The 17,611-nt window shown below is 34.6% G+C and overlaps 4 protein-coding genes and 1 long non-coding RNA gene across 6 annotated transcripts in view; 2 read left to right on the top strand and 3 right to left on the bottom strand.

Moving 5' to 3' along the window:
- Nucleotides 1-9: 9 nt before the first annotated feature.
- On the top strand, nucleotides 10-958 carry LOC108003588 (chromatin accessibility complex 16kD protein). Its single transcript, XM_017065940.3, has 2 exons — nucleotides 10-246; nucleotides 479-958. The coding sequence occupies exons 1-2, from the start codon at nucleotides 112-114 to the stop codon at nucleotides 872-874; spliced, it is 531 nt and encodes a 176-aa protein (XP_016921429.1). The 5' UTR covers nucleotides 10-111; the 3' UTR covers nucleotides 875-958.
- A 134-nt stretch (nucleotides 959-1,092) lies between these two features.
- LOC108003579 (transmembrane protein 199) lies at nucleotides 1,093-2,201 on the bottom strand. Its single transcript, XM_028664571.2, has 2 exons — nucleotides 1,784-2,201; nucleotides 1,093-1,677 (listed from the first exon to the last, which is right to left on the bottom strand). The coding sequence occupies exons 1-2, from the start codon at nucleotides 2,199-2,201 to the stop codon at nucleotides 1,424-1,426; spliced, it is 672 nt and encodes a 223-aa protein (XP_028520372.1). The 3' UTR covers nucleotides 1,093-1,423.
- Nucleotides 2,202-2,248: 47 nt separating this feature from the next.
- LOC114576795 (biogenesis of lysosome-related organelles complex 1 subunit 5) lies at nucleotides 2,249-3,343 on the bottom strand. The gene is made up of 4 exons (XM_062079416.1): nucleotides 3,207-3,343; nucleotides 3,024-3,106; nucleotides 2,639-2,827; nucleotides 2,249-2,549 (listed from the first exon to the last, which is right to left on the bottom strand). Exons 1-4 carry the CDS (start codon nucleotides 3,223-3,225, stop codon nucleotides 2,382-2,384), a joined length of 459 nt encoding a protein of 152 aa, XP_061935400.1. The 5' UTR covers nucleotides 3,226-3,343; the 3' UTR covers nucleotides 2,249-2,381.
- Nucleotides 3,344-4,652: 1,309 nt separating this feature from the next.
- LOC133666675 (uncharacterized) lies at nucleotides 4,653-13,855 on the top strand. 2 transcript variants are annotated; one of them, XR_009831147.1, is made up of 3 exons: nucleotides 4,653-4,743; nucleotides 5,115-5,260; nucleotides 12,502-13,855. It is a non-coding gene; the product is annotated as an uncharacterized LOC133666675 (long non-coding RNA). The 2 variants fall into 2 exon arrangements; XR_009831146.1 differs by lacking the exon at nucleotides 12,502-13,855 and having other exon boundaries at nucleotides 5,115-6,626.
- The window catches only part of LOC107992419 (uncharacterized), a 46,981-nt gene continuing 41,984 nt past the window's right edge, over nucleotides 12,615-17,611 (bottom strand). The window contains exon 3 of the mRNA XM_062079415.1: nucleotides 12,615-15,733. Coding sequence (XP_061935399.1) covers nucleotides 15,414-15,733 — 320 coding nt within the window. The 3' untranslated portion in view covers nucleotides 12,615-15,413. The remainder of the gene's footprint in view (nucleotides 15,734-17,611) is intronic.

Raw genomic sequence — 17,611 nt, 5'->3', positions numbered from 1 at the left:
TCTTCTTAATGAATAATTATATAAAGAATTCAAAAATTGGCGGCAATTGATTAACGGTTACTATCTGTTAGTTTACATTTCATACTTAAGGTAAATCAATTTTTAGTAAGAATGACTGCGCAAGGATCACCTGCTAAAATGAAGGAATTACGTTTACCTATATCAAGAGTAAAAACAATTATGAAAAGTTCCCCTTACGTGGATACAATCGGTCAAGATGGATTATATTTAGTCACAAAAGCTACGGTAAGACTGATATTTAAATATTGAGGTTAAGTGACGCTTAAATATAATTTGTACATTTGTAATTACTAAATTTATTTAATACATTAATTAAAAATTCTTGCTTTCTATGCATTTTATATTTAAAATATTATTTACTAACCAATTGTTTAATATGTGTTCTATTCAAATATTTTGCTAAATGATTATTTTGCAAGATAAATATGAACAAACAAAGATGAAAACAATTTTATAGGAACTATTTATACATTATCTAACGGAAGAGGCACATTTGCAAAGCAACAAAGGAAATTTTTTAGACTACAAACATCTAGCAGAAGTGGTACAAACAAATGATACATTGGAATTTCTCAGGGAAATAATGCCTAGAAAGATAACAGTGAGACAATTCAGAGAAATGATGGCTGCCAAGAATTCACATAGCAGTTCATCAGAAAATAGTTCAGACTCTGACAGTGATAGTGAATCAGACACAGATTCTTGTTCTGATAGTGATGATAGAAAAGCAGATGATAATTCATCAAATAGTGAACAAGAAAGTATAGAAAAAGAGAATGGAAAATGTGATTCCATTAGTGACAAAAGTGAAGCAAGTGAAAAAAGTGACAGTGAGGATGAAACCAAGAGATAAAAAAAAAAAACAAATATTCTATTTAATATTTTCATAAGACAGGCTCTCTGATTATTTAAGAAATATTTCAAATACAATTAAAAATAATATATCTTTGCAAATATTTTGGTTCTTACCATTTAAAACTATTTAATATTTTAGATTGAATACAGACAATAATTTTAGATGTTTAACACTATTTTTATATGTATTCATTAAAGATAAATTGAATACCTAGATAAATTGAATATCCTAAATAGGACATTTTTATTCACAATAAAACATATTTATAATTCATAGATACATTATTAAAAAAAATTATAAGCATAAAGTAAAAAATTTATTTATTTTTTCAAATGCATTGATTTAAGAAGCACCATATTATTTTAATTGATTTATTATATAATATGAAATAAATGTATTAATTTTTTAGTGTTTATTTTTTAAATTGTGTCTATTGTTTATATCATGTTATATTGGTATAATAATTTTATTCTATTATTATTTCTTTAGAACAAAAAGATATTAAATTTAAAAGAATATATTTTAATAACAATGCTTTATAAAGTTTTATTCTTGATGCAATTTTTTAGGTGCTGATCCTGTTGGAATAGTATCATATACATCCTCATTTAATTTAATTGCCAAGAAATAAATTTCAGCCAAAGCTATGATTAGAGCACAAATTATACCTAATAACAACCTAAATCCAAAATCTAAATTTCCTACTATTAACTCCACACCTATAAATCCAAAAGCAAAACCTGCTAGCACAGAAAATACAAATTGTGCAACAGCTATAAGTTGCTTATTTATCTGCTTCACTGAAAAAAAATACATATATATATATATATATATAGATAGATAGATAGATAAATATAAATGAAAATTATGTCAAAGGAAATTTATTTTTTAAAATAAAAATCTTACTTTGATATGAAATACTATCTTCTGGTAATTTCATTGTAGCTGTATCTACGTTTTTTGTCATAGCTTTATATTTGATAGCATCTTGTTGTGCTTTCAATTTTTGTGTTCTAGCTTCTAACTCTGGATTTCTTGGTATAATTTTTGGAGTTGGTAATTTGATATCATCTTCTTCTAAAAGCTCATGTAAATAAATACTTTCCATGTTGGTGGTTCTATATTCTTCTAAATACTTATTTAACCATTTTAATTCATCCAGTTTTAATAAAATATCTTTTTGCTTATCTTTAGTTGATTTTTTTAAAGCAACAATAGCAGGTGGAATACTATTTGTTTTTTTTACATTTTTACAAATAAATTCTACTAATTTCTTATTTGGTTTGATTTTTATAGAAGGATCTTCTATTGATTCAACTGGCATTTTTGTATTTTATAGATATAAATGTTATATTAATAATAAAATAAAAATATTCATTAAATATTTATATATTAAATACAAGCTTGGTATTATTTTATGTTATAAATTATTAGAATATATGCATAAAATATATTAATACAATATTATTACACTTTATATAAGAATGAAATAATTATTGCACGTTTATGATGTGATGTGCAATTTTCTTTCTAAATCAATGTAAAATTCTTTTATTTCGTTTTCTTTCTCTTCAAAAGTTTGATTTACTTTTTCACACTTTTCACTCATATCATTAACAAATTTTTCCCATTCTACTTTCCTTGCTTCTCTATTTGCTTGTAATGCTACATCCTAAAAAAATTATTGGATGTTCAAATTAATGACAAATGTGAGATATTTCTAAAAATTAATCAAAATCTTGAAATGAAAATGATCCATACACTATCAAAATCTTGTTCTTTTTGAAGAACTCTTTCACACATACTTAGGGCAACATCAACATTTGCTTTTAAGCTAGGTAAATGACAATCCCCAAGTTGTTCTGTTCGATCGAGTTGACTTTCTTTTAAATCTGTCGAATATTCAAGTATTTTGAAGAGTCGTTCCACTTCTCGATCGTCTCTTTTTTCCTATAAATTTTTTTTCGTTGTCGAATTATAGGTTATGCAAAATGATACATAAACTATTGTTAATGTACATTTATATAATGGTCAATTAGTCTTCTAATAAAGATAGTAGTTCGTAGATTTTTTATATAATCACTATTTTTTTTTTTTTTTTTTGAAAATGCAGGTATTTAATAGCAAGAACTCAAAAGTTCTTTACCTGAAATTCGCGTAGGAAAAATGTTATTTCACCTTGAATAAATGGTCGATGATCAAATAATCGGCTCCAAATTTCACCCGTATCTAAAAATATTACATTATATACAAATTAAATTATAATCAACAATTAAAATAACAAAGTATATATATTATATATTTAAAATCAGTTAAAAAAATGTCGCACCTTTAATAATCGACGCCATGTTCTTCTTATGACATTAACATAGACAATGTATGAAATAGATTCATCATCTTATAATAAAATTTTATTTATTTATTTTTTTTTTAAATATAATTTATGATTTATCATATTGTTTTTAAAGTGATATTTTATATAATTAAGTAATATTTCATTGCAAATAAAAATCAGAAACGAAGTAAAAAATATTTCTAGACAAAAGATATAATTGTTAAAAAAAGAAATATAATAATAAGGACTTGATAATAATTTAATAAATACATAATAATGAAAATACAAAAATTATTAAAATATAAAATATTAAACTTTAGCTTTCCATGTTTTTATTAATTTTTGTATTAGATTATGTGCAACATTATTGATTTAAAATAATAATTCTATTGAGATAAAAAAAATTATAATTAAATGTGATGTATAGAATTCATATTTAATGTGAAATATTATCGATATGATTATTTTTAATCAGATTATCAATCAATTTAAATTGTGATTTATCTATCATTATTTTTTTATTTATTTATTAATTTATTATAATTTTATTATTACCTAAATATTTATTATAAATATTATTTAATTAAATATTAAATTTATTTATTTTATTAAATATTAATTAAATTATCTATATATTTATTTATTATATTTTTTATTGTAGTTATTTTATCTTAAAATTTTTATTTTTATATTAAATTAATTATAATAAGATATAATATTAAATAATATAAAATAATTTTTTCTTTTTTTTTTTTTTTTTTGATCTTATAAGAATAAAATATATTGTACAACATTCAAATTTTTTGTTCGATTTTTGAATGCTAACTATACGGCAATAGCCAATCAAAAAATTGTTTGGTGAGTTTGTTCCGCATAATGGTGTGTAGCATCATTTGTCAAAAATTATCATGACAAAATGTGTAATGTTATAATGTGACATGTTGAATTGTTAATCATTAGAAAAAATGAAGTGATTTTACTTAGTTTTTTGTATCTTGAAGATACAGATATCGAAGATAATTATTTAACGTGTTTTATATATTTTTATGGTATACATTTTTGTTTTCATCTTTCAAAATTTTCAGAAAATATAGATTATTCATTGTTTTATTTGAAGATTCAGATAATAATAATTCATTCAATTTATATAATTTTGTTAGGGTATATAACATACTCTTTTTTCTATCAATTTTTTTTTTAACTATTAATTCAGTAAATAATAATTGATATGATTTATATATTTTTATGATATACATTTTTACTTTCATCTTTCAAAATTTTTAGAAAATATAGATTATTCATTGTTCTTTTTGAAGATTCAAATAATAATGATTCAATTTTATTCAATTTATACAATTTTATTACGGTATATAACATACTTTTTTTTCTATCAATTTTTTTTCAACTGCTAATTTAATAAAAAAATTTGTTTCAGGTATATTAATTCACAGATATTATCAGAAATAAGAAGCAAGAAAATATGATGTTTTATAATATAATAATAATGATAATAATTGTTTATTATCAATTGGTAAGTAATTATATATTATAAAATTTTCGTAATTCAACACGTCCGTACTGTACGATGGTTAAAGCGTAACTGATGCCTCGGCTCACCAATAATACACAATTCGGCGCGTAAAGTCACACATATATAAACATTGAACGAATATCTCAATATGAAGTATTATTAAAATTTATAATTTTTAATATCACACGATTAATTTTATAATTTTATAATTTTATTAATTTAATATATTAATTTATATAAACTAAATTATATTTATTAATTTTATTGATATTATAAATAATTTTTATTTATTAAAATATATCAATTTAAAAGTGTTATTTTGTGTAATAGATTAATAAAATAATAAAATTGATAATGTTTAAAATTTGCAGGCAACTACTTGCACTATTATCGATACGATCTCTTATCGACTTTGTCTGTCGAATTACTTCGTTATCAAATGAAGATATAGTCGTGCATTTTTCATTTAATTTATTATATTATTTACGAGTAATAAGACACATATTTTCTAATACTGGTAAGTGATTTTTTTTTTATAATATATATAGTATAAATATTTTGATTTTCTTGTATATTAATATTTGTTATTTATTTCATATTTATTTAGTCTAGAATTTTTTTGTATTTTGATTTTATTCTATAATTTAAAAATTTTTTGTTTTTATCTATTATTTTTTATTCAATTCTTATTATTTTTGTCCTCATTTAATATATCAAAATCTCTCATTTTTAAAAATGAAATATGAATATAATATAAAAATACTTTTATTTTTTTTTATTATCAGCATATTACATAAAAATTTTTCCAAATAAAACGATATCGTACTAGTATCTACAAAATATATTATAAATAAGCTTGTTAATATTTTATTAAAAAATAAAATTTATTAAATCTATATATCAAATATTTTTAAATTTTAAATAAGTTAAAAGATATAATAGATATATATAAATTTTGATTTTTAATAAAATTGATTTCATTAAAAACATTTTAACATCAATGATAAAAAAAATATATTAAACTCTGGCTTCTAACTTGCGGTGGTTAACGAGGCCAAAATCAGAAACGTGAGGAACGGAAAAAGCGATGGTCAAACGGATAAAGAACTAAATAAAAACGATAGAAGTAACGAGAAAGGCGAAGCGGACAGAGGCGGTTTTCGCCACTAGCACGAAATTTCGTTCATGCGATTCACGCGAAACAAGAGGATGCTACGTGCGCGCAATAAAATCAAAATCTCTCGACGATGCCCTACCGCCCTACCGATTCTACGTCCTCCACCGTGTTATACGTACCGTTTTTTTTTTTCGTTTTTCTTTTTAGAAAAAGCCTTCCTAGATGTAGTAATATATATATATATATCTGTGTCGTTATGTTCATGCGCGTTATTCAGCAATGTGATTCGCGTACTGACCGATCAGATTTGATTTGTACGATGTATGGGAAAATATTTTTCTCGAAAAAATTGAATATTTGTTACGATTTGTTCTAAAAGATTCGCGATCGAAAATAGATGAACTAAAAATATTGAAGAAGTTTTCATTGAATATTCATTTGAAGCTGAAATCTATGACGCTGTAATGATAGATATAAAAAAGAGAGAATAAAAAAATAAACAGGTTTTTCATATAAAACCTGTTTGTGGCCAATTTATCAGTAAAGCTGTCCACAACAAGCCTTAGACGACGAGATAGATAAAAAGTCTAGATCAAAGAACGTATTTGTACGATGAGTTACATGGTTAGTACGATAGTTAGCATGGAGAACAGATAAAACAAGAAATTGCGTTTAATTACATCTCTGTATAGCATGTACAGTTTAAAAAAAAATTAATTGTAAATTTTTTGCTTTATTTTTTAAATATCTTTAATTTTTATCTTTACATATTTTCTTTTTATTATTGTGCTTTATAATCGTTCTGATTTCTTCTAACACATTAATTCATCTATTAACAGCTTCACTCGGTCTTCCCTAAAAACTAGCCTTTCTTCCAATGATTTTCTTAAAATTGTATCGATTAACCCTCGACTCCCTCTATCCGTCATCGACAATTTCTAACTAAATTCATATTAAAATTCATCACCTCGAATCTCGAATCTCCCTCGCATGGAAAATGCGTGAATGAGATAAACAGCATCGTAATCGATTCCCGATATTGTCTCTTTAAATTTCTTCCTCGATACTTGGCACTCGATGTAATCACACCCTAAATTACGCCTTGCCATTACCCTTCGATTGTCCTCGTTTATTTCACATCCTCGTCGAGGCAGTAATTACACAGCAACGATAACAGAGAGGAACTGTATCGAAGAGAAGAGGATCAAGGTGTCTGGGTTATTTGTCTACTTAGAATCGACGAGGAAAAAAAGAGAGGGGAGGCGTCACGGTGTATCTGGGCGTGATGGAATTGTTCACGATCAAGTGAGCATCACGCCTCCGCGAATTTTCCACGGATGGCCGATCCATGCCTGGTGGACCTATGTCCCACCCGGGTGAACGTGTTCGTTGACCAGCCGTAAGCCTCGTCCACGTGCGATCGAAACGCTGTCTATGTGTGTGTGTGTGCACGCGCGCGCGCACTTACTGGAGAACAGGAGGGCTGTAAACAGTTTACAGCCCTGTGCGATTCCGCGCGACAACGACAATGGCAATGAACAGATCGGCTAACCTTATCGGGAATGTACCTAGCCGAAAGTGATGTCCGTCCCGTGGCTCTTTTAGCTCGTTGCCTCGGTATAATGGCCGTTGCACTGATTCCAACATCGTGGTCCCATCCCGATCGTGGGTATTACTAACGGATTCACAAGCTCGTTCCTGACCAGACCTTGTCGTTGGGTTACTATTGTTCTATTCTATTTGAGAAACGATCGTGGGATTGATAATTAGACATTTCGACGTGTTCTTTCGTCGTCCACAAATTCTTATTCCAAATTCTTCTTCTCTCAACATTCTGAATTCTCGAATTCAACTGTCGATTATATTGTTACTCGTTTTATATTTGGATCAACTCTTTTCTAAAAAAAATATTTAGCGCACACATCCGTCGTTCGAACATTGTCCAAGAATCGGGTAAATATTTTTCTGCTATACTTCTAATTACTTTTAACCCTCTCTCTCTTTCTCTCGATTACCGTTTCAATCCATTTTTTACTCGACTGTTGCGTTTTATATTTGTTAAAAAGAGAAAGTAATAAAGATTTATCGAGGAAGATAGGAACTAATATATTCGCGTTATACGCGCCGCGGCGTCGTGTAAATTCGCAGGGAAATACGGTAAACGACGCATCGGTAGATCCTATTGTTGTAATACCTACGTGCATTACGCGCATTACATTACGCATATGACCACGGGTACGTGATGTGGGTTATGGTGATTCTTGCCGCCGTTTCGCCGCGCTCATTACCAAATTACGAGTAATTCCATCCACTTTGCCGTTGCAGAAACATTATTCTCATTTCCCTACGTCAATTCTGCCCGAGATACCGATAAACACCGACCTATTATGTGCTCGCGATCCTAAATTTTTCATTATAAGTTCACAACCAATTTGCAAAAACCATTCTTCGTCTCTCCTTCTTTTTTTCTTTTTTTTTTTTCCTTTTTCCTTTCCCGATTATAAGGAGGTACCTGAAATGAATTATTTTAATATTTAAACAGCTCGTATATATCCATTACATACAAAAGTTCGTCTCTCTAGCGATAAATACGCAAGCTACTGCTTCGCATTCTCTTTGTTCCCGTTGCATTATGCGCGCATATGAATTGTAAATAATAACAGACTCCTCATCCTGATCCTTCCTTCGTTCCGCCATGGTTTGCCGTAACGCTTATTGTACGGGTGCACCGAATCAGACCAACATTCTGGAACACATTTGGCGTTCGAATATTTTTTTTTTTTTTTTTTTAGTCATTTACTTCGTTTAATTAATAGAATCCTTTAATCGATATTATAAATTATAATTGTTCGGATTTGAAGAAGTCGATGGCGAACGATGACAGGTAAAAGAGCTCTTAACTAATCTTTCGACTCTCTTCATAGACCCCTATAGACGTTTATCTTTACGCTCTGCTACCCGAATGATCGATCACGCTCGAACCGGCAATAACCGATATCTAACGCCCTCCATTCAAACGCGCGGATCAATGAAACACAGAACTGATGAAAAGCAATCTCGTTGCAATACTCGATCTCGATGCATCGAAATACATCGAAACAAATACAGGATAAAAAAAATGATCGATCCCTTAATTAACGTTAACGTTTCTCCAAACGTTTTCCTCCCATGTTAACGAGACGATATAATGCAATCTTAACCTGCAACGATATCCTACGATATACTACGATATTGCTGCGTTTAGTTTCAAACAGTTGTCGGGTAACATTGTTCCATAGCTTAAAGGATCGGATATGTTTGACTCCATTATTAAACGGTTCGTAACTACTGGGTTCTAAAGCCCAGAATTGCTGGAGGCCAACAATTTAGGTAATGATGCTGCTTAGATAGATAAAACTTGTTTCGTGTGATTTAATAGCGTTGCGTAACAATATCGCAAACTCTCGCAAACGTTCAATGTTGCTCGATTTCCCAAACCTCGATTTCGTTCAACGAGGTTCGATAACCCGGGTTATATTGAGAATTGGAGAATCGAGCCACAATTTCCACAACATTCAAAACCTTTATGCTTTTTTTTTTTTATTTTATTTTATATTCAAGGATCAATGGATATATGGTATTTTTGGAAATCCATTTCCAAAGCTCGACCAAGATTTTCCACGTTTTTTCGGAGCCGCGAATAAACGTTGTACGTTGTCTGGAAATGTAGGATCCTCGTGTCAACTGGAAGTTTCTCGTGCCACTTGTTTCCCACACGTGTCACGGGGTTGACTCGCGTGAAATTTCTTTGAAACGTGCTTAGCCTTGCGCTAATTGTCCCTTCTCGTTCTAACGACGAAACCTAATCTCTCGAGAAGTAGCTTCGTTTCTTCGACAAAAACCGCTACGTGGATTCGAAGTTAAAGATGATTTTGCTTCCACGGTTACTCGCTCACTTGATCTTTGCTGTTCATGAAACAGGTAAAAACCGTGAAATTTTAATGGGGTTAGAAATCAAGATACGACGTTTTTTCTTCGAATCTCTGAATGAAAAGAAAGACGTTTTTCTCGCACGATAATAATAATTCAATATTTTTATTCGAACAGATGTTTGCACACTTTTAATATTTTACGACGCAGATGAAACTTTTTCCACGATAGAAAAACCTTGTACCGCAACAGCGGAGAGACTTCTCAGAGAATACGTGCAAAGAATACAATTTGTCCAGAAAATTTGTAATAGCGAGACGTGCATGTAAAGTAGCTCTAGGATATGACGTGTGCAATGTGTATACACTCGCGTGTTGGAATCTTCGTATCTACGACGGACAAGTTTAAATTTGATCCGTAACTTTAACTTTCTCGTTAAGAATTTTCGAGTACTCTCCTCGACGTCGCGATAGAGACGTGGAATTTATATAAAACGTTAAAAGATGTACACATGTAGATTTCAATGTTTGAACCGTAAATCATAAGTAATATTAGCTGCAGACGTCTGACCAAAACACGAGCTCTACTACTAACGACTTCTCACGACTCGGTCGAGAAGCATCAAATTGGTAGGAAAACAACGCAATGGCGCGCACAAAGTGGCAATTTAGACAAACTTTATGCAACTTAGACACGTGCTGAATGCCGGTAATTGAATCTAATTCTTATTCCTCGAACGTGTGTTTCGTAAAACTGGTACGAACTCGAATACACTTATTTCTATTTTCTTCCTCGCCTTCATTATCTGTTCCCGTTAGTTTCCTATTAAAAGTTACATTCGCACTGTTTTTTTTTTCTGTTTCTCATGATTCCGTTCTCTCTTTTTCCCAGTATTTGCTTCGTTTCGTTGTTCGATTAAATCGAACTGCGATATAATTAAAATTTATTTAAAAATTATCCACCGAGCAACTTAATTCCCTAGATTCTTCTTTCGCATATTTATCTGCATCCTATGTTGAACGTGAAAAAAAAATACACCAGTTTCAACATACTTTTTCACCATAATTTTATTGTTAATTCCATCGTTGTGTCCATCACCACGAATCTCTCTCTCTCTCAATCCCACGCGTCCACGCGTCTAAAATTTCCTCGACGACGAACGTCGTCGTTCCACTTCCTGTCTAGAATCGGCCGATTCATCAGAGCCATTAGCTAATTTATTAATTTCTTACCTCGTTCCGGCTGGCCGAGAGGTCGTGATCCCTGAACCCCGAGCGAAAAATCGTGGGACACCCACGGGGCAATTAAAATGCTAATTCTCATTGATGGTTTAATCGGCGTGTTGTTTCGGGAATCCGATTGTTCCACGCGCGCCTCGTCCGGAAGCGTTCGTCATAGCCGGTTCGAACGTTCGAAAATCGTGATCCTTTTCACGAAGATGCTTGTTTCAAGTCTCCTATGTAACGCGATGCGGTTCACTCTGAATTGGCTCGAAATTTCATCGCTGGCATCGATATCGAGACGATTTGCTAAATTCGAGGAAATTAATTCTCCCCCATTTGATCCAGAGTTTGACCTAATATTTTTCACAACTTGTGAACATCCGTCGAAGTATCAGGTGATTTTTTTAAGTACGTCTTAAGCATCTCGTGTTTCAATTGTCATCGAATCTATTCTCTAACGAAGAATAAAGACTCGGAGTAGATTCTTGTTATAAGGAGATTATACAGCTTCGCCGTGTAATGTTACGTTTTCCATCTGTCTACCTTGAAATTCACTTCGAGTTTTTCGTACTCCTTTGTGCCGAACATCTCTCCTTTGACTCTTCTACCGGGCAAAATCGTCGTCGGAGCGATTGTAACACTGGATCGAGTAACGGAAGAACGTCCGAAGAAGACGATTCGTGGATGAAACGGAAGGAAGAGGGTGGATGGATCCGAGATGGGAACGACAAGGGATGATCAAGGCATGAAAGCGTCCTCTGCTCGGATGCTTTTTCGATTTTTCAGTCGACGGGCTCTATCCTTGCGCTACGTTTTCTAATTTATCCCCTCCTCCAGAAGAAGAAGAAGAAGAAGAAGAAGAAGAAGAAGAAGAAGAAGAAGAAGAAACGTATCGAGCTTTCGAGCCAAGATTTCCGGGATTCCGCGGGATTTCCGGGAATTAACTCCGCTTTAAGGAAAGAGAGAAGCGCGGTGCATTAATTTCCTTCGAGATGGAAAATTAGTCTCGATATTAGAAGAAGTTGCCAAGAATCAGGACAAAGTAGTAATCGTGGCTCGTCGAACGGCGTTAAAACTTCTTCATCGGGCTTGTAAGAAACTTTGTTTAAGCAATGAGAGAGATGAGGGTTGAAATAGAAAGAATATAGGTAGGGTAGGAGCGTTGAGAAAGAAAATTAAACAAGAAAATGGATGGAAGGAGCGAGAAAAAGAGAGAGAGAGAGGGAGGATAGACGTTTTGTTCGATGCAGTTCGCGTAGGGGTCTGAGGTTAATTGCAAAATTAACCTTAATTATTAGATCTCCTAGACATTTCCATTCTCCTCTCGCCTAGTTCTAGCTACGATGGTAACGTAGCAGGTTAGTTAGTCGATGCTTGGTTGCCGAAAGATTTAATCTTTTTTAGCGGGAGGCTGCGTTTACGAGGAACGGGTTGAAAAAAACGGGTTGCCAACTCCAACTCCTCGCCTCTTGTCTCTGATTTTTTACGCCAATGCTAACTTCTTTCCAGGGATCTCGACCTTTTCAAAAAATCATCAACCTTCCACTACCCAATTAAATATTTGAATTTACGAGAGGAGCGTACAAGGTTGGTGGAAAAAAATAAAGTCATTCACGGAACCGTCGAAGTGACCTTTTTTTTATTGTTCCATATTTATACACATAATAAGCGATATCGTATTATATCGTATTAGATCGTATTGTATGTATATATATATATATATATATTTATATATATTCATTCATTTATTTATATATCGAGCATTCTGTACAATAAATAAAGACTCTAGAGCATTTAAAACATAACACGGCGTACTCCCTTGCGATTGGCATCGAAAAGTGTACAATAATTTAACGAGTACCCCATGCGTATATCCTATCGCCATTTGTGTGGCAAACGCGTCATCGCAGATGACGATACCCGGGCTTGTGGCGAATCGAGGATACGTATATACATATCGCATAGGGTTCCATTTTGAACTTGTCAAACAAATCGTAACAATCCCTCCCCGTTTTCGACTCGGTAGAGACGGCTACCTTTTCACGGGAGGCTTCTTTGCTTCTTTTTTTTTTCTTTTTTTTTTTTTTTTTCAACGCATTTAAACAACGCTCGCTCAAACGCATTCGTTTATGTTCTCACAAATATTGTGACGCGCCTGTGAGAACATCATCGCTGCCTGTGTAAGGTGTGTGATATAAATCGATAGTCTTGCTACAGTTTGTCTTATTCATTTTTATCCTAGATTGGATAAAATATTAGAAAATCGTTGGAGAGAGACGATATCGGACACAAATAGCACAGTATAATATTGAAATCGGGTATAGCGCGTAGAAAAAGGTAAAAGTCAAGCATAAAATTTTTTTTTTTTTGTACGTTCGGATGTTGTTCGTATAAAAAGGCATACGAAGACACAAAACTGGCAGAATTCAAAGATCCTTATTATAAAAAAGATCGCCTCAACGAATCTCGATTAAGTATAAAAAGATATGTTCGGTACGCGTGTATGTGTGTGTGTATGTGTGTGTGTATGTGTGTATGTGTGTGTGTATGTGTGTATGCGTGAATGTTCGAGCGTTACGAATGAAAAAGCGAGTGCGATCGAGTGAAAAAGGACACGAATGTTACTCGATTACTCGATCTTTAGTCCTGTTTAGCTTCAATCTTCGAAAGATCGTCGATCAACCGCGATACGAATAATAAATCTATAACGATAAGATTCAACTATTTATACAATCGTACACCGCTGCTTCGTCGTTGGAATGGAATGGAAAATCATCGAAAATTTCGATGATCCAATATTTCGCGCTATATTGCGATTTTATTTTACTTTAGAATGGTAATTCTTTTTTTTTTTTTTTTTTTTAATTATTCATTATCCTAAAACGGAGATAGAGAAGAAAGACGCGCGCGGAGAGACGACTCGTAACACGATTTATTTAAACTAGATCCCGATGATATTTTAATTTATTCGCTTCATCTTTTTGTATTCCGTTTATAATATCTTTCTCGGGCGAAAAATCGTGTTTCGATCGCGTCACTACGAGATCTGCCGTTAAACTTTCACGGTACGGAATGGAAGGAATGGAAGATTACGCGGAAATCGACCAGCTTCTACGGCTTCTTCTTCTTTTCTTTTTTTTCTCTTTCTCCCCCCTGTGCACCGCTTCCTTCTCTTCGCTCGACGAGCGAACAGATGAATCTTAGAATCGGCTACTCGAGATCGTTCTTCGTCGACGCGATCGATTTGATACATTACTATTGTCTTCTTAAATCCACGAACCGAGATACATACAACATGCATTTCTATCTAACGTCGCTAATCTTCACGGAAACGCCCCCATTCTTATTTTTTTGAACAGGAGGATTATCTTGGCTGGAACAGTGAGTTCTTCGCGGAACTCTTTCAATCCGTGGCATCGCATTATTCGATAAATCTTTGTCCCCTTCATTTTTCCACTCTTCTTCAACAACAACGACTTTGTCTGATATGTCTTTTTTCTTTTTTTTTTCTTTTCCAAAAAGAAATAAACTCTGAGAGAACAAGATTCTATAAAGGGACGCGAATGAAAATACGAAGAAACATCTCGTCCAACGATAATTAAAATTAGACACGTCTCGTAAAAGAAACAGCTTCGTCCTCTAATTTTTTTTCATATATCTGTACAAACGAATGCGATCCTGGACTGAAAGAGTTACGACAATATCCGATCGATTTGAACACTCGGGTCCCTCCTCGAATTATGCGATAATCGCGCGTATATGTATATATATATTATCGTAGATACGTGGTTGGGGAAGGTTCGAGCCCGTTGTTGTTTCAGTCGAGAGGACTCGAGGGGTCGGCAGCTCCATCGGAGGAACAAAGGCCCGCGATACTAAGCACAGGAAGAACCTGTGAGGACGACGCGAAACGATGCACCATCTAACGGGGATCGTTCCCCTGGTAGCTGGCGTCGTGCCGAGAATAACGAGAATCGCCCGCGACACGGCAACCAGTGCATCCTTTTCCCGTCCCGGTTTCACGCGAGGTCGAATCACACGAGGCCAAAACGCGATAAATTCGAGTTTTTTCGTTTCGTCGAGATTCTCGTTACGAGATTATCGCGCCGCAGACGGGTTTTATTGCAATGGAGACGCGGAGTCGTTAGCTGCGTTGGCAATTAAGACGTTCTCTCTCTTCGTTGAATTCGATCCTCTCGGCAACAGAAATCGCCCCTGTTAATCCTTTCCTAAGGGATTAACGATCCTCTCGTTTAAGGGGAGGACAAGGAAGAAGCGGCAAGAGATTTTATTTCGTCGGGAAACGTTTAGGATCGCTAGAATGATCGGGACGCGGATATATAACGTCGACGCAGCTAACGATTCAACCGTAACGAAAATTCCGTTTCGTTTATCCCTTGTTCGACCATTTATTACCACCACTACCAGGAGCCGAAGAAAACCGAAGATAACACCCCTATCAGAGCCAGCCACCCGATCAGATCGAAGGATCCTCTTCTCCAGGCAGCGTTGTTCATGCACGTCTCCCGGATATTGACGATCTTGAGTCCACGCCGACCGAGCAGATTGTGCACGCCTCGTTTGTCGCTCTTTTGCAGGATGTGCTCCCGCGAGAGTAGCAACGAGTACAGCTGATTGTCCGGGTTCCGGGAACAGAAAGTCAGCACCATGTCCGAGGCGACGGCCTTCATCACGTGCACGTTCCCGCTGAATTGCTTGTACCCCCTCTCCACCAGTGTACCTGAATCAAGGGAATCAGGTATTCCATCAATTGGCTCCGATTCATTTTTCAACTCGAAACGAGCTATCGAATAGTAATGATAATAATAATATATAATAATAATAACGATAATAATAATAATAGTAATAATATTTATCGCGTTTAAGCGCGAATGCGAAACGAAACGAGTTTGAAATCGGGGGAGGAATGGATTGAAGGGGGAATCAGAAACGGAAATCAGCGAATCGGTCTGATTATTGTCTAGGACGGCTGGGAATGCCAGGCGTGCTCCCGATGGAAATCTGTCACATTTACCACGCCATTATGTCGTTGACGATGCACTTACGCCGCTGATTAGGAATACCCAGAGACGGAATTACAGGGATTGTCATGCAGGGGATTTACAACGTCGCGCCGATTCGATCGATTTTTCATCGCGCCCCTCCTACGAACCTCGAGCTCGTGTCAATTTTAGAAAGGCTGTTACTTCGCTCTCTCAAAGGTTGAAAAAAAAAAGGAGAAAAAGGTTGTATCGGCCGTTGGAAAAAAATTATCAGCACACGAGGCGAGGATATTACTTTGAAAATACACGGAACGGTATTTTCGCGTCGGGACGGATTTTCGAAAATTTCGAAAACACGATAAAACACCAGGGGGTGTTGTTATCTTGGGGAAATGATTGTCACGCGTCTGTTACGTGCCAATCGCAATAACGTCAACACCTCCCTGCCACTATCGTATTATTACAGCGTCGTCCATTAAGCCGTTTCATCGTGTAAACGGTCACGAGCCTCTGGATATTGACGTTTAATCGCATAAAATTAATTATACGGCGACTGTTCGATTGCGTGAAATTCCGATGAGGGGGGAGGGGGAGGGCAAGAAGGCGAGGAATTTTACCTTCAACGCGAATGGAACGAATCGTTTTCTACGTAATCGTTTCCAATCGTCTCGTTTAATTTTTCTCGACGACGCTACGTTGTCGCTACATTGTCAAAGCGACGTACCTTCGCAACAAACACGGAACGAGTATCAAGATCGCACCGCTTCTCGCTCACCCCTTTGATTTATTTTTCATTTTCCAAGTCGAGCCCTTTTTATCCAGATTGTGTACGCAAACGGGGGAGAGAATTTTGCTATTGACAACTGGAAGAAAGCAAACGTCGCGAACAAAGAGCCGGCCGCGAATTTTCATTGTTAAAAAACTGACGTGATCGCATTGTTTCGGCCTTGCCTGTCGAATTTGTGGAATTTTTAACAAAGCTTGATACCCTCAAAAGAGATATCTCCGTGGAAATCGGATAACGCTTTGTTCCACCACCTTTTTGAAAAAGTGGAACAAACGCGGAAAAACGGGGAAAGGAAAAGAGAAGAAATACGGGGAAATAAATGAGATAAATTCGGTAATAAACGAAAATTCGCGAGAGTGATACGATATTCGCGTTTAAGGGATAAATTTGTGGTAAAAAGAGAAAAGAAGGGAAAGAGAGAGGGAGAGAGAGAAAAGGGCGGGTTCCTCGATTCACGAACGCATTGTGCCGACGTTCTCTCGCCGACTACCCGCTGTCCGTGGATACGGGACAGAAGAATGGAGCCGCGAGATGAAAAAAAAAAAAAAAGGGAGCCTGGCAAGAGGCTTTTGAAAAATTATTTTCCGCGTCGACGGTTTCTCGCGGATTTCCTACCCCTATCCCCAGACATAATTGGATGGGCTGACTTCCATCCCCGACGAGCGAGCAGACCACGTTCGGCCCCATTCTTGCTGACAGTTAACCGATAATCACGCCCGCTACCTTGGAATTCATTAAGATCGTTATCGGATGCACCTTACGACTTTAATTACCGCCACCGATTCCTACTTTGTTCCCGAGACCCAAGATCCTCGGTAATTAGCCGCTT

Source organism: Apis cerana, linkage group LG9 (genome assembly GCF_029169275.1).
Source record: "Apis cerana isolate GH-2021 linkage group LG9, AcerK_1.0, whole genome shotgun sequence".
NCBI lineage: Eukaryota > Metazoa > Arthropoda > Insecta > Hymenoptera > Apidae > Apis > Apis cerana.
Note: the sequence above shows the minus strand (reverse complement) of the source record. Positions and strands in the feature narration are given on the sequence as shown.

Bases quoted from the DNA above. Each gene is read 5' to 3' on its own strand.
- LOC108003588 (XM_017065940.3), top strand. From the start codon at position 112: ATGACTGCGCAAGGATCACCTGCTAAAATGAAGGAATTACGTTTACCT. The intron at 247-478 runs GTAAGACTGATA...ACAATTTTATAG, and splicing joins ATTTAGTCACAAAAGCTACG to GAACTATTTATACATTATCT.
- LOC108003579 (XM_028664571.2), bottom strand. From the start codon at position 2,201: ATGCCAGTTGAATCAATAGAAGATCCTTCTATAAAAATCAAACCAAAT. The intron at 1,678-1,783 runs GTAAGATTTTTA...ATTTTTTTTCAG, and splicing joins AGATAGTATTTCATATCAAA to TGAAGCAGATAAATAAGCAA.
- LOC114576795 (XM_062079416.1), bottom strand. The intron at 2,828-3,023 runs GTAAAGAACTTT...AAAAATTTATAG, and splicing joins TTTTCCTACGCGAATTTCAG to GAAAAAAGAGACGATCGAGA. The intron at 2,550-2,638 runs GTATGGATCATT...TAATTTTTTTAG, and splicing joins AAGAACAAGATTTTGATAGT to GATGTAGCATTACAAGCAAA.